Raw genomic sequence first — 12722 nt, forward strand, 5'->3', positions numbered from 1 at the left:
CTTGAAGATCCTAGGCAGTTGTTTTGCTGCATATTCGTGTGATGGCGGTGCCGACGTCTTTCGAACTATGTTCTCGGTTGCTGTCCCGGAAGGCTTCACGTTAAAAGCTAAAAAAATGACGAAATTGTTGACAGAAGCAATTTATTCATATTTTATGGACATTTTGGTTGAAGACATCCAGATGTCTGACTTTGTACTGGAATATGATGAGACCACAAACAATACTGGGATTAAAGAGCTCCAAATATGGGTCTGGTACTGGTCGAAGGGGCAAAAACTTGGCAAAAACTCTGCATCTTAAAACATATTATCTAGTACATTCTACTAGTGAGGATCTGAGCAAGAAGCTCCTCCAGTGTATAGGAGATGAAGGACTTCCACTTGAGAGACTGTTGAGTCACTTGCTTGCGAGTGATGGTCCAGCTGTCAATAAGAAAATTTGGTCAATTATTGGCATGGGAAAAAAAGCGACATTAAAAAGGTCTTTTAAATATCGGTACCAGTAACGTCCACGCAGTGAATAATGCGTTCCATAAAGGACTACTGGAACTCAGGGAAGAATGTGCTGATATGATAATTGCTGTTTACCATTTTTTTTTAGCAGATGGTCTGATCGCTGTGATGATTTTAGCCAGTGTTAGCCAAAAGTTAAGAACTTAAGGACATAAGTTTGTAAAGCACATCCCCAATAGGTGGCATACAATTGAAGAAACTACAAACCGCTTAATCGAGCAATGGCCTGCTCTGATTGAATATTTTCTGAAATTTGTGCCAAAGAAAAAGAGCTTAAAGTACTTTACTTCAAGTCCGAAGTATCTGAAAATTGTCAGGTGGCTAAGAAAACCAACAGTGAAAGCTGAAATGGATTTTGTTCTGAGTGCTGCAATATCTTCACCATATTCACTGGAGTGTTCAAACGACAAGAGCCGTTGATTCATGTGTTGAATTTTTAGTTGCGTCGCTTATGCATAGTTCTTCTTGGGCAGATTGTACGTGGGGTTTGAAAGCGTAGACAGAGATGCAGAAGTGTATCTAGAACAACCTTTGTGTATTGACTGGACCCTGGTAGCTCTTGATTCTTCGAAAGTGACTCAGAAAGATTGGAAACTTTTTTCAAGGAGTTCGGAAGCACGTCATAGCTGTTGTACAGTGTTTGTTGGCAAAATGCGTTGTGACGGTTGTTTTTTAATCTTAGGCGCTTTAGCCTTCCAGAGCCAAATTCCCAATGATGGGTTGCAGTGATGTTCTCTACGTCGCAAGAGAACTTTCTTTTGAGACGAACATAGAAAAAGTTCAGGAAGAATGGTTATTATTACAGTCGGACCCTGTGTCACCACCCACACGAATCGAAAGCTATTGACAAAAGATTTGAGTAGATTGAGCAGCTCTTTCGCTCTGCCATGGACTCGCAGACGTGGAGTGAGCATTTTCTTGTACGGCTCAGTTGACCACTAGCATGCAAGCCCATACAAATGAGCGGGCCCTAAACGCTAAAGCTTTTGTTGCTGATGCTGTGCGCAACTATGTGACCAAACCCGAGCTTGTGCCGATCACCAAGAAGCTGCTGTGTTTGGCCATATCAGCTAGACCTAGCTATGAACTATACCTTATTGGATGAAAACAGGATGAATTGGAAAAAGAAAAACTTGAAGCCGAAAAAAAAAAGATGCTGAATTGGCAGTCCAGGACCTGGTCCAGAGGAAGCAGAAAATAGCAGAGCTAGAGTAAAAAATGAGATGGCTAAACAGAACAAAGAATGAAGAAAGCAGTAGGAGAGAAGGACTTATTGGAACATTGGTTTGGCTCAAAGTGTCTTGAAAGCAGCGCTAAAAGCTCGTTCCGAAGAATGGGTAAGGTCAAATAATGCTGAATCTGTGAAAGTACTCGTTTTGAAGAAGAAATCAGAACTGATCGGTCGCCTTTCGAAAAAGCCTAAGAAGAGATGACGCCAATTATGTTAAATGTAATTCAATCAGTGATTTGTTACACTTACTCATGGACGCCAATCGTATGGTTTATTCCTGTTCGTAAACATTCAAAAGTCCTGCTTTACTAAGGGTTTCTGCTCCTTGTACGTTAATCGAAGTTGAAAATTCTCTTTTTTTATGAGCAAATAAATTAATCGACGATAAAATAAGACTTCCAGTCTTCTTTTTCGTAACCTCATGGGCCTTTAGAGGGTGATGATGATCTTAAGGCAGTAACTGGGACTTGTGTAGTTCATATACCTGTGCTCTTGGTAGTCACTTTTTGTTGCTTTTTTTAGTCGTGAAATAACTAAAATCACTTTTTTTGGGAGCATCGTTGCTGCCAAACCCTGCAGTATTGACTTTAACATATTGACTTCAACATATTGACTTTTGTTCAGTAGAACATCCCTCTCATCCAGTTTTGTTAGTTCCAACTTAATACAATTATTCATTGCTATGATATTGCTAATATGTCCATATGATAACCTGTATTTTCATATACTTCTTGAAATTTTCACCCCAATACTCTTAGCCTTACAAGTTGTAGCAAAAGAAGTAGTAGTAGTAGCAGTAGTAAATGTAGCAGTAAGTGTAGTGTGCATACATTTCCTTTTGGTTGGATGATCTTCCCCTTTAAGCATCGACTGAAAGTTCCAACTTAATACCCAAATAAATTCTTGAGATACGCTAGTTTGACAGTTTGCATGCGCATAGCGCCTTTTTATTTAGTTCGAATTTCCCCTCTATACTGCAAATGGAGTAGTATGTTAGTAGTCGTGGTGGCAGTTGCAGAAGTATTGGTAGCATGCAAGTATTGCCTTTTTCATCGTATCCTGTAGCATTTCCTGAATTTACTCAAATTAATATACTCAATTATTTCTGTTTTACATCCTTTTGACAATCCTTATACATAGAAAGTATTTGTATTTAGTTCAACATTCCCCTCGATATTCTCTGAAAGGCTAACCCGAATGCTCTTTGCCTTCTTGGATAGTAAAGTTCAAACATGCATTCCTTTCTTAATAACATTTACTCTGCGTAAACAATGAAGGGTTTTCTTAACTTACAGCCCTTGTCCTGAGGACTGTAGAGAGGTTAACATCCTCAAAGACATAATTACTGGGCCTTTCAACAATGCTGAACAAAATAGCTCTCTTAAAATTTCTATCGAATATTTTTGGGGGACTGATATGTTTGTGGGGTCTGATTGCCCTTCATTCATTTTTACTCTTAAAAAGGGCACTAAAACTTCTGACTTCCAATCAAATGAGCTCCATCCTATCCAAAGTTTATACGACCACCCGTTCCATTAAAACCTTATATGCCCCAGGCATAACTTACAACTCTTACTCTTTGACTCTGGGGGATTGTGTCCACCCTAAAGACATTTTTATATGATTACAAGCTGTTGGGGTGGCGCTTCGCGCCACCCCAACACCTAGTTGGAGAGGGCGCTTCGCACCCTCTCCCCCGCCCCCGCGCGCGTAAGTCGTTACGCGCCATATTGGTTACGCGCCATTGTAGTTGTGTCCCTGTGTACCACCTGTGAATATAGATATATATAAATATATTTTTAACTACGTAAAACTTGCGAATATACAAACATTCTTGGCTATCCCATTGTCTGTGCATATAAATAGATTGTCAGGTTTACCGACTCTTGAACATGCAACATATAATTGTCCAGGGGAAAAACAATCTGTATTCAGATCTATACCTTATTATTCTAATGATTGCTCTTGAGCTTTGTTGATGGTGATTGTCAATCGAACATTCCCTGTGTCCCCGTCGTCATTTATATATCCCCCTGTGCCCCCCGGCGTCCCCGTTGTTGTTTCCCTGTGTCCCTGATTGCTAATCGAACATTCCTTGTGTCCCGGTCGCTTTCTCTTTGAGTGTCCCGGTCGTCACTTATATTCCCTATTGTGTCCCTGTGTCCCACCTGTAAATATATATATATATATATATATATATATATATATATATATATATATATATATATATATATATATATATATATATATATATATATATATATATATATATATATATATATATATATATATATATATATATATATATATATATATATATATATATATATATATATATATATATATATATATATATATATATATCTACGTAAAACTTGCGAATATACAACATTCTTGGCTGTCCCATTGTCTGTGCATATAAATAGATTGTCAGGTTTACCGACTCTTGAACATGCAACATATAATTTTCCATGGGTAAAACAATCTGTATTCAGATCTATACCTCATTATTCTAATGATTGCCCTTGAGCTTTGTTGATGGTGATTGCTAATCGAGTATTCCCTGTGTCCCCGTCGTCATTTATGTATCCCCCGTGTCCCCCGGCGTCCCCGTTGTTGTTGTTTCCCTGTGTCCTGGTCGTCATTTGTGTCCCGGTGTCCCAGTCTGTAATTTCTCTTTGAGTGTCGCGGTCGTCATTTGTATTCCCTGTGTCCCGGTCGTCATTTTTGTCCCGGTCGTCATTTGTGTTCCGGTGTCCCGGTCTGTAATTTCTCTTTGAGTGTCCTGGTCGTCATTTATATTCCCTGTGTCCCGGTCGTCATTTGTGTCCCGGTGCTTTGTTGATGGTGATTGCTAATCGAACATTCGTTGTGTCCCGGTCGCTTTCTCTTTGAGTGTCCCGGTCGCCATTTATATTCCCTATGTCCCGGTGTCCCGGTCGTCACTTGTGTCCCGATGTCCCAGTCTTTAATCTCGTCAGTTGACAAACATGACGTTAGTTGACACACAAACATGACGTCACTCGACACACACACACACACACAGACAACTTATTTTTATATATATACATTGGACTATTAATAACAAAATGGCGATCTCACAATTTCAATCCAATATGTTTCGGGAAAAGAGAATATCAGGGGTGGGTGGGGGGTGGGCTAGCTGCTCTTCATCATGTTTGACTCTTAAATGGGAACTAGAACTATGCATTTCCAATAAAAGGAGATTCTTCTAAAGTTCACGACCGGTCCTACCATAGAAATATTAAATGCCAACTGGAGCATAACTTACAACCCTTATCCCCAGACTCTTGGGGATTCTGTCAACCGCAAAGACCTTTTTATATGATCTTTGGACTATTTTTGATTAAAAGACTGTCTCAAATTTCTGTCGGATGCATTTGTGGAAAACAAGACGTGGGGGGGGGCTGTCCTCCGATCACTTCAACTCATTAAAATGGCGCTAGAAAATCTTATTTCCAATCAAATGAGCACTTTCCAGAGTGACTTGGAGGGGGGCTTTTTTCTTCCAATCACATGACTATTAAAAAGGGCACTAGCTCTTTCAATTTCCAATCGATTGAGCTTTTTTCAAAGTTTTTACGACAACAAATGACCGTCTCAAAATTTCCATTAGATGCATGTCGGAGAAATACGAGGTAAGGTGCGTGTCCGAAATACGAGGTAAGGGGCGTGATCACTCTGAATCTTGAAAAGGGCACTAAAACCTCTGATTACCAGTCCAATGATTTCCCTCCGAAGTTTATACGACCACCCTTTCTGTAAAAACCTTATTTAGCCCCGGGGTATAACTTACAACCCTTGCCCTGGGGGTTCTGGGGGCTGTCATCCTCAAATATATAATTTACAGATTTTTCAGCTATGTTGAACAAAATGGCTATCTCAAAATTTTAATTGGATGTGTTTGAGGAAATGATGAGTGATGATCTCTTTTCGAATTTTTTTTTCAAATTTTTTTGTGACAATTCCATTGATACGAAGTGTCCTGGACTAAAAATAATAATAATAAAAAAAAAACAAAAAAAAGACATTGTGCCCTCATCCCTCTTTATTCCATATATTTAAGATTCGTTAATTTTAGTGCTAGCCATCAAAATCTACGAGCCTCGGGAAATTTGCTTGATTTTCCAAAAAGGAGGAAACACACCCAAAAAATCAAGTAGTATTAATGAAAATCACACAATTAGATTCAGCGTATTAGAGAACCCTTCTGTAGAGCTTATGTGCTCCCATCTGCAAAATCTGGAATTTTTATTTTTTGCCGGAAGAAAGATCACGGATGCGCCATTAGCTGTTTTTTTCTCGGGGGTGATCGTATCGAACAAATGACCCAAGAAGATCGGGAGAGGGCTCATTTAGTCGGAAATCGAAAGTTCTAGTGCTCTTTTGAAGTGATCAAAAATATTGGAGGGCAGCTAGCCTTCCTGCCATGATCCTTTTTCCCCAAAGCCGTCTGATCAAGATTTTGAGATAGCCATTTTGTTGAGCATAGTTGAACGATTCAATAACTATGCCTTTGTCCCCCACAGACCCTGGTCCCCCACGGACCCCGGGGAAAGGGATTAAAGTTGCAAAATTTATTCATCGTTTGCGTATAATATTTTTCAGTGAAGATGGAATTGCCTGGAGGAAATTTTTCGGGGGTATGGGAGTATTCTCACGAAGGAACTTCTCACGAAGGAGCTTCCCGTGAGGGGAGGAAATTTTTCATGAAGGGGGAACCTGATTTACCAGCATTGTTTAAAAAACGCATCAGAAATTACACAAAAGCATGTTTTTTTTGCTGATACTGTACGAAAAATGCGGTTTGATTCCACTTTCTTTGGCTGTAATTAAAGAATTACTAGGCCACGTTTTATGGATGAAATTTGACAGATTGCCAAAGATAGTGCTTTTTGGTTATCTATTTGGTGCCAAACAAAAAGCAGGTCGTCCCCTAATAGGGCGGGAGAGGTTATAAAGAAGGATTTAAACAAAATTGGAAGTTCATGGGAGGGGATAAAGAGTGAAGTTCTCAATAGATTAAGATGGACGAAGAGTGTATGCAGCTGTTTTGGCGTCGGATGGATTGTTGTTGCTGTGAGCTATTAGTAATAGTAGCAGAAATCGAACTGGAAAATTGTTTATCTGATTAAACGGTTTTAAAAAGATTAGGACAAGAGCATTCTCACCAATTTAGTAGTAATTACAATGCACATTTCTTAAACCGATTTATTAATGTTTTGAATTTTTGTTTTAGGTGACTTTTGCAAACCATGCAATTGTTCAGGAAATATTGACCCTTCCGACCCCAACTCTTGTGATTCAGTTACTGGAGAATGCTTAAAATGCCTTGGCAATAGTTACGGCGAAGGCTGCTCTATATGCGAACCAGGATATTATGGAGATGCTATCTACAGGAAGGATTGCCAATGTAAGCATATTTGGCTATTAAAAGTTGCATCTTCATTGGGAAAATTAAGCGATGACCCCGTAATTCTTGACATATTATATAATATATAAAATTTTATTATATGGCGCGCCTTTTTCAGAAGTTTCATAACTGAAGAAGATAAATTTTCAATGATGTCAAAAACGGCTCTAACGATAAGCAAAGCTATTCTTTTGATTGTACTTTGTTTCATGATCAACTGTGTAAATAAGATAGCTAACGCGAAGTAACCAAACTCAAGTAAGTAAGTATTTTCGAATAGAAATAATTAGTCCTTCCATTATTAAAACTAAAAATCTAACTTTTTTGGCTGTTTCCAAAAAATAATAATAAAAAAATTGTGGTTATTTAGTGAAAACCTAATGCATCTAAAATAATATTATGATTGGGTTATCATATATAAATGATATGATGGATGTTATGCTTAATAATTCAAAGTGTGGTTTTTATACTCGTGTTACTTTTAAATATGTTTGATATACGATGGCTCCATTATCTTCTTACCACATCTGCTTGGAATGAATATACATGTACTGAAGTGGCTTAATGATCATTGTTGCATGTTTTCCAAAAACGAGAAAGCAAAGAATGAGATGGTGGTTTACATTGATTTACTGAGAATAATAAATTATTTGCTATATAAAATGCTCATTTAATCATTGTTTTACACTTCTTACAGGTAATATCAATGTATATGTAGAAAAAAAAAAATACAAGGTGTTTACCTTGTTTTTGTCAAGTAAACAAGCTTTTCCGGTGTCAAATTAAGTTTTTCTTTTTTCTTTTGCAAATACATTCTCTATTATAGGAAGAAAAACATCGAGACGAAGGCTGTATCTAACAGGTTGAATCCCCCCCTCCAGAAATTTTGTCCGACTCATAAAAACGTAACAAAGATGGATAACTAATTTGTGATGTGTTTTTTTAATTCCCCCCCCCGCGAAAAAAGTCATGGATATACCCTTGACTGGGATTTTTTTTTAGAATTTGATTGTTTGATGTGCCTAAGTCTAAATTTAAAAATACGCGTATCTACTAACGTGTCCTTGAATATTTGACTTTGCATTACATCTTTTAATGCTTTTTCTCTTTGTTCTAATATCTTTGTTCTAGTAAAAGATTGTATCATATTATTGCTATCTATAACTGTATGTATGTACAATAAAAAGTACCTAAATATTATGTCTGAAGATCATTTGGGAATAATAAAAACCAAACCATAGACCAGGAACTTTAAAATTGTGTTGAATTATATTCCCAGGTGAGGGTTTCAAGGGCTGGGTAAGGTAGTGTCTTCAACCCGAAAAGTGCACCATTTGTTTCAGCTTTAAACCTATATTTACGCCAGCTTTAGACCTAAAAACTTTGGATGTCCATTTTTAAAAGGGCTACCACTCCTCTCTATTTTTTTTTTTTTTTGCTGAATTTTGAAAGCTTGGGTGTTTGACTAAGTAAAAACAATTTTTTAATAATGATTTTGCGAAAATACTTATTTTTAGTATTTTTTAAATAAAGTATTCTTGTACTTATAGCTTATAAGTGAGCTCTACGCCCGCTCAGTTTCATTTAACATGTTTATTGCTGACTTAGCCGATCAAATTATTTTTTATGGGCATTCTTACGTTCTCATATAGGAAAGTTCATCCGGGTAGATATGAGGTATCATGATAATTTTCTTAAATAATTAGTTTAGCGTCTTTTCAGTCTTTGTGTGTTGCTAAAAGTAAAACAGTTCAAAATAGGGATGATACCTTTTTATTGACAGTGAATAGATATAAAATTATTTAACTGGATATTTCGAACACTGTATATGTGTTCGAAATATCCAGTTAAATAATTTTATATCTATTCACTGTCAATAAAAAGGTATCATCCCTATTTTGAACTGTTTTACTTTTGTCATGGAAAGGCAGTGTGGTCTTCGAAGTTATTTGTTTGTTGCTGTATTTTGTTCGCTTGTTTTGTGTATGTCACCATGGCCCAATTGGGCTTTCGTGTGAATAAATCTATCTATCTATCTATTTATCTATTTGATTGTTCGTAAATATTGCTTGTAATAATACTTTATACTTACCAATAATAGATTTATGCTTAATGATAATTATATAGCCTTTTTATACGGTAATATGGAATAAGAGTTGTAAAAAAATGGTAAAAAAGTAAAAAGGTAAGAAAGCCAACTTGTCGTTTAAAAGTGCCTTCTAGAAAAACGCGAAAGAAGGTGCTAGTTCCTCAAATCGTTCTGGATGATGTTGTTTGAGAAGACCTTTGAGTTTCAAGGCATATTTATAGACTTTACCAAAAATTAAATTTGAGATCTTAATTTGATAAAGCAATTTTGGGGACAGCCTGTATAGTTCTTATTGTGTATAGATATTTTATATTCACTATTTCAGGGAAAATACTAAAACAAAAGGTCTTATTTTGTTATGCTAATCGCTTTATATCTTTGCAGCCTGTGAGTGTGATGCTTGTGGTACAGAAGAATGTGACCATTACTCAGGTGAATGCAGGTGTAAGCCAAATGTAGAGGGTGGAAAATGCGACCGATGTTCGCCCGATCATTATGGATTCAGCTCCTGCGAAGTAAGCCCAATATGATTTTTTAAATTAGATCTTAAAAAAAAAGTTTTGCTGACACACAGTCTGATCGAGAAGCTACTACATTCAGTGATTTTTTTTATTCTTTATCAAAAGGGGAAATGGCACTTTTTGCAATATTTTGAAATTAAACAAAATGAAATTTTATCCTATTCAAGTCGATAATCTGTAACCAAACACCAGTCCCTATTGTACCTCTAAAGATGGGTATTCGTGTACTTCAATATTAATATATGTTATATCCATATATTTCAACATTTCTTTACAATGAGCTTCCTGCTGGGAAGCTGTTCCGGCTAATTTGCGTAATAGATACTTCGAGTGAGTGGGTGGTGGCACACGTACTTTTATTGCAAATTCTGCAGACAAAAAGGAAAATTAGAATTTACCAGGCTATTAAAGAAGAGATTATATCTCCAAAACACATACAATATTTATGCTGCTCCTATTCTTTCTGACAACTCATCGCAACCCCAGGCTCCTGAGGTGAACCCTCTAAGAAGGAGGAGGAGCGCGTAATTCTCCTTTTCCTCCTTAACATTGAATCTTCATTCTCAATTATGCCTGATTTTACGGACATAGTTTTCTTTTGGCGACTTGAACTCACAAACCTTCCAGGTTATTCGAACAAGTTTTCGAATATTTTCCTGGAGAGGGAGAGAAATATTCACAATCTGGGTATAAGGTTGGCATACTTTTTTAAATACTACAAAATATTTCATTTTGTTTATATTTTCGTTCTTTTGGGGGAGGGAAAGAACTTGTGAATGTTGTTATTGTGTTAAGGACACCTATAAACCCTTTGAAGCTGTTATTTTGTATATTCGTTATTTCTTATTTAAATGTCTGATTCCGTATAAAAGCTGGTTTGTTTACACAGATCGCGCAAACTATTACTCAGGGATTATCTACTAAAGTGCAATGAGAATACAAAAGAATTGGAGGAATTAATGTTCCCTTGTCTGTGTACCAATGGCGAAGCTAGGGTAAAAAGGGGTACACTGTCCTATAGCATAACATCAATTAAGGTGCAAATTTATAAAACATATGTGCTATATGTCTTAAAAAATATGCTTACTTACGTTGCGAAAGCGGGGGGGGGGGGCAAAAACTGACATTGCTCCCATGTCCGGAAAAATCTACTTTCGCCCTTATCATATAATTGTTGTTCTTTGTTAATTCTTGATATGTTTATGATTCTTCTTTTTATTTTTTTTCTTTATTTTGGGACAACAATAATTGGGACAGCACGTAACTGCATACTTATATTTTAAATGGTTTTGATTAATCGATTATTTATTTAACAATTGTAACTTCAAACAGTGACAAAAAAAGTAGTTGTTCTGCTTGAATTCCCAGGGAGCGTAAACGTCCTGTCCCCTTGTAGGGTATCTGTGAATGCTGTTTTTATTAATTTTGGTGACATTTTTTAGGGATGTCGACCTTGTGACTGTGGTGTTGCATCTGAAAGCTCACAATGTGACGATATAACGGGTCAGTGCCAATGTAAGCCTGGTGTGACAGGCAAGAATTGTGAGCGTTGTGCTGCTGGCTATTGGAACTATGGTCCTGAAGGGTGTGTTTGTAAGTATTACGTTTTGTTTCCTATGTGTAACCAACCGATTTTTTTCTCATCTTGAATTATTAACTTATAATTTTATTTATTTTTTTTGTGATACTTGAGATTAGGTTTGTCATTTTTAGATTAAATCTTAGAACCTCCAGATCCCAAGTAGCCTTTAAAAGGATCAAAAATTGTGACTTGCTGCTAACTCTGTGGTTAAAAGTGGAAGCTCAGATGCATTTTTAGTTCGTCTCATCAAATTTACTCTTTTTTTTATAAAAATTGTCATTGTACTAAAAACTAAAGGTCTTATATGCCACTAGTCAGCCATTCAATTAGATATTCTCCCTAATTTTATGTCTATTGATCTTATTTTAAAGGAACTAAGAGATGGGTTTCGGCCATTGGGAGCTGCAACTTCTTGAGCTTCAAATCATCATCTATTATATGTTCGATATATTATCTTACCTGAAGCTTCCATTTGTAGCTCCGAATGAAGCTGAACTTCTTGCAAAGCTATTCCTTAAGTTACCAGGCATGTTGTTTCTCATTTTGTTGGTAATCTAACCGTACTGTATGTGTGGTTTTAGCTTGGCAAACGGTAACTTATGTAGAAATTAAATAAAAAACTAGTTTTTTTTAACTGAAAGTAAGGAGTGGCATTAAAACTTAAAACGAACAGAAATTACTCCGTATATGAAATGGGTTGTCCCCTCTGCAATCCCTCGCTCTTTATGCTAAAGCTTTTAATTGTTTTAAAAAGCAGAATTGTGGCAAAGAGTCAAACTTTAGCGTAAAGAGCGAGGGATTGCGGAGGGGACAACCCATTATAAATAGTTGAAATTACTAAAAATACTATAGCATAAAGAGCGAGGTATTTATCTCCTCCTAAATACCTCGCTCTTTATGCTGAAGTATTTTTAGAACCCCTCATATGCGTAATAATCTCTGTTCGTTTTAAGTTTCAATGCTACTCTTTACTTTCAATTGAAAAAACTTTTCCATGGTTATTTTTTCATTGTTTTTTTTTATAGTAATTTTAGAAAATCCTGCGCCCTTTTCATTGAATTTCTGTTCCCCCATGACATATTTCTCCAAGGAAAGATCCTCCCACATAGCCCCCTCCCCTCAACCCCACCCCCAAAACCAAAAAAAAAATCCCCTGAAAACGACTGTACACTTCCCAATAACCATTATTATATATAAACACTGGTCGAAGTTTGTAACTTGCAGCCCCTCCCCCAGGGACTGTGGGGGAGTAAGTAATTCCCAAAGACATAGTTATTAAGGTTTTTGACTATGCGGAACAAAATGGCTATCTCAAAATTTTTATCTGTTGACTTTGGAGAAAAATGAGCGTG

General features: G+C 36.6%; 1 protein-coding gene across 1 annotated transcript in view; it reads left to right on the forward strand.

Moving 5' to 3' along the window:
• LOC136043493 (laminin subunit alpha-like) overlaps positions 1-12722 on the forward strand; it is a 167433-nt gene that overhangs the window by 118241 nt on the left and 36470 nt on the right. The window contains exons 27-29 of the mRNA XM_065728411.1: positions 7005-7178; positions 9652-9782; positions 11231-11381. Coding sequence (XP_065584483.1) covers positions 7005-7178; positions 9652-9782; positions 11231-11381 — 456 coding nt within the window. The remainder of the gene's footprint in view (positions 1-7004; positions 7179-9651; positions 9783-11230; positions 11382-12722) is intronic.

Source organism: Artemia franciscana, unplaced genomic scaffold (assembly GCF_032884065.1).
Source record: "Artemia franciscana unplaced genomic scaffold, ASM3288406v1 Scaffold_674, whole genome shotgun sequence".
NCBI lineage: Eukaryota > Metazoa > Arthropoda > Branchiopoda > Anostraca > Artemiidae > Artemia > Artemia franciscana.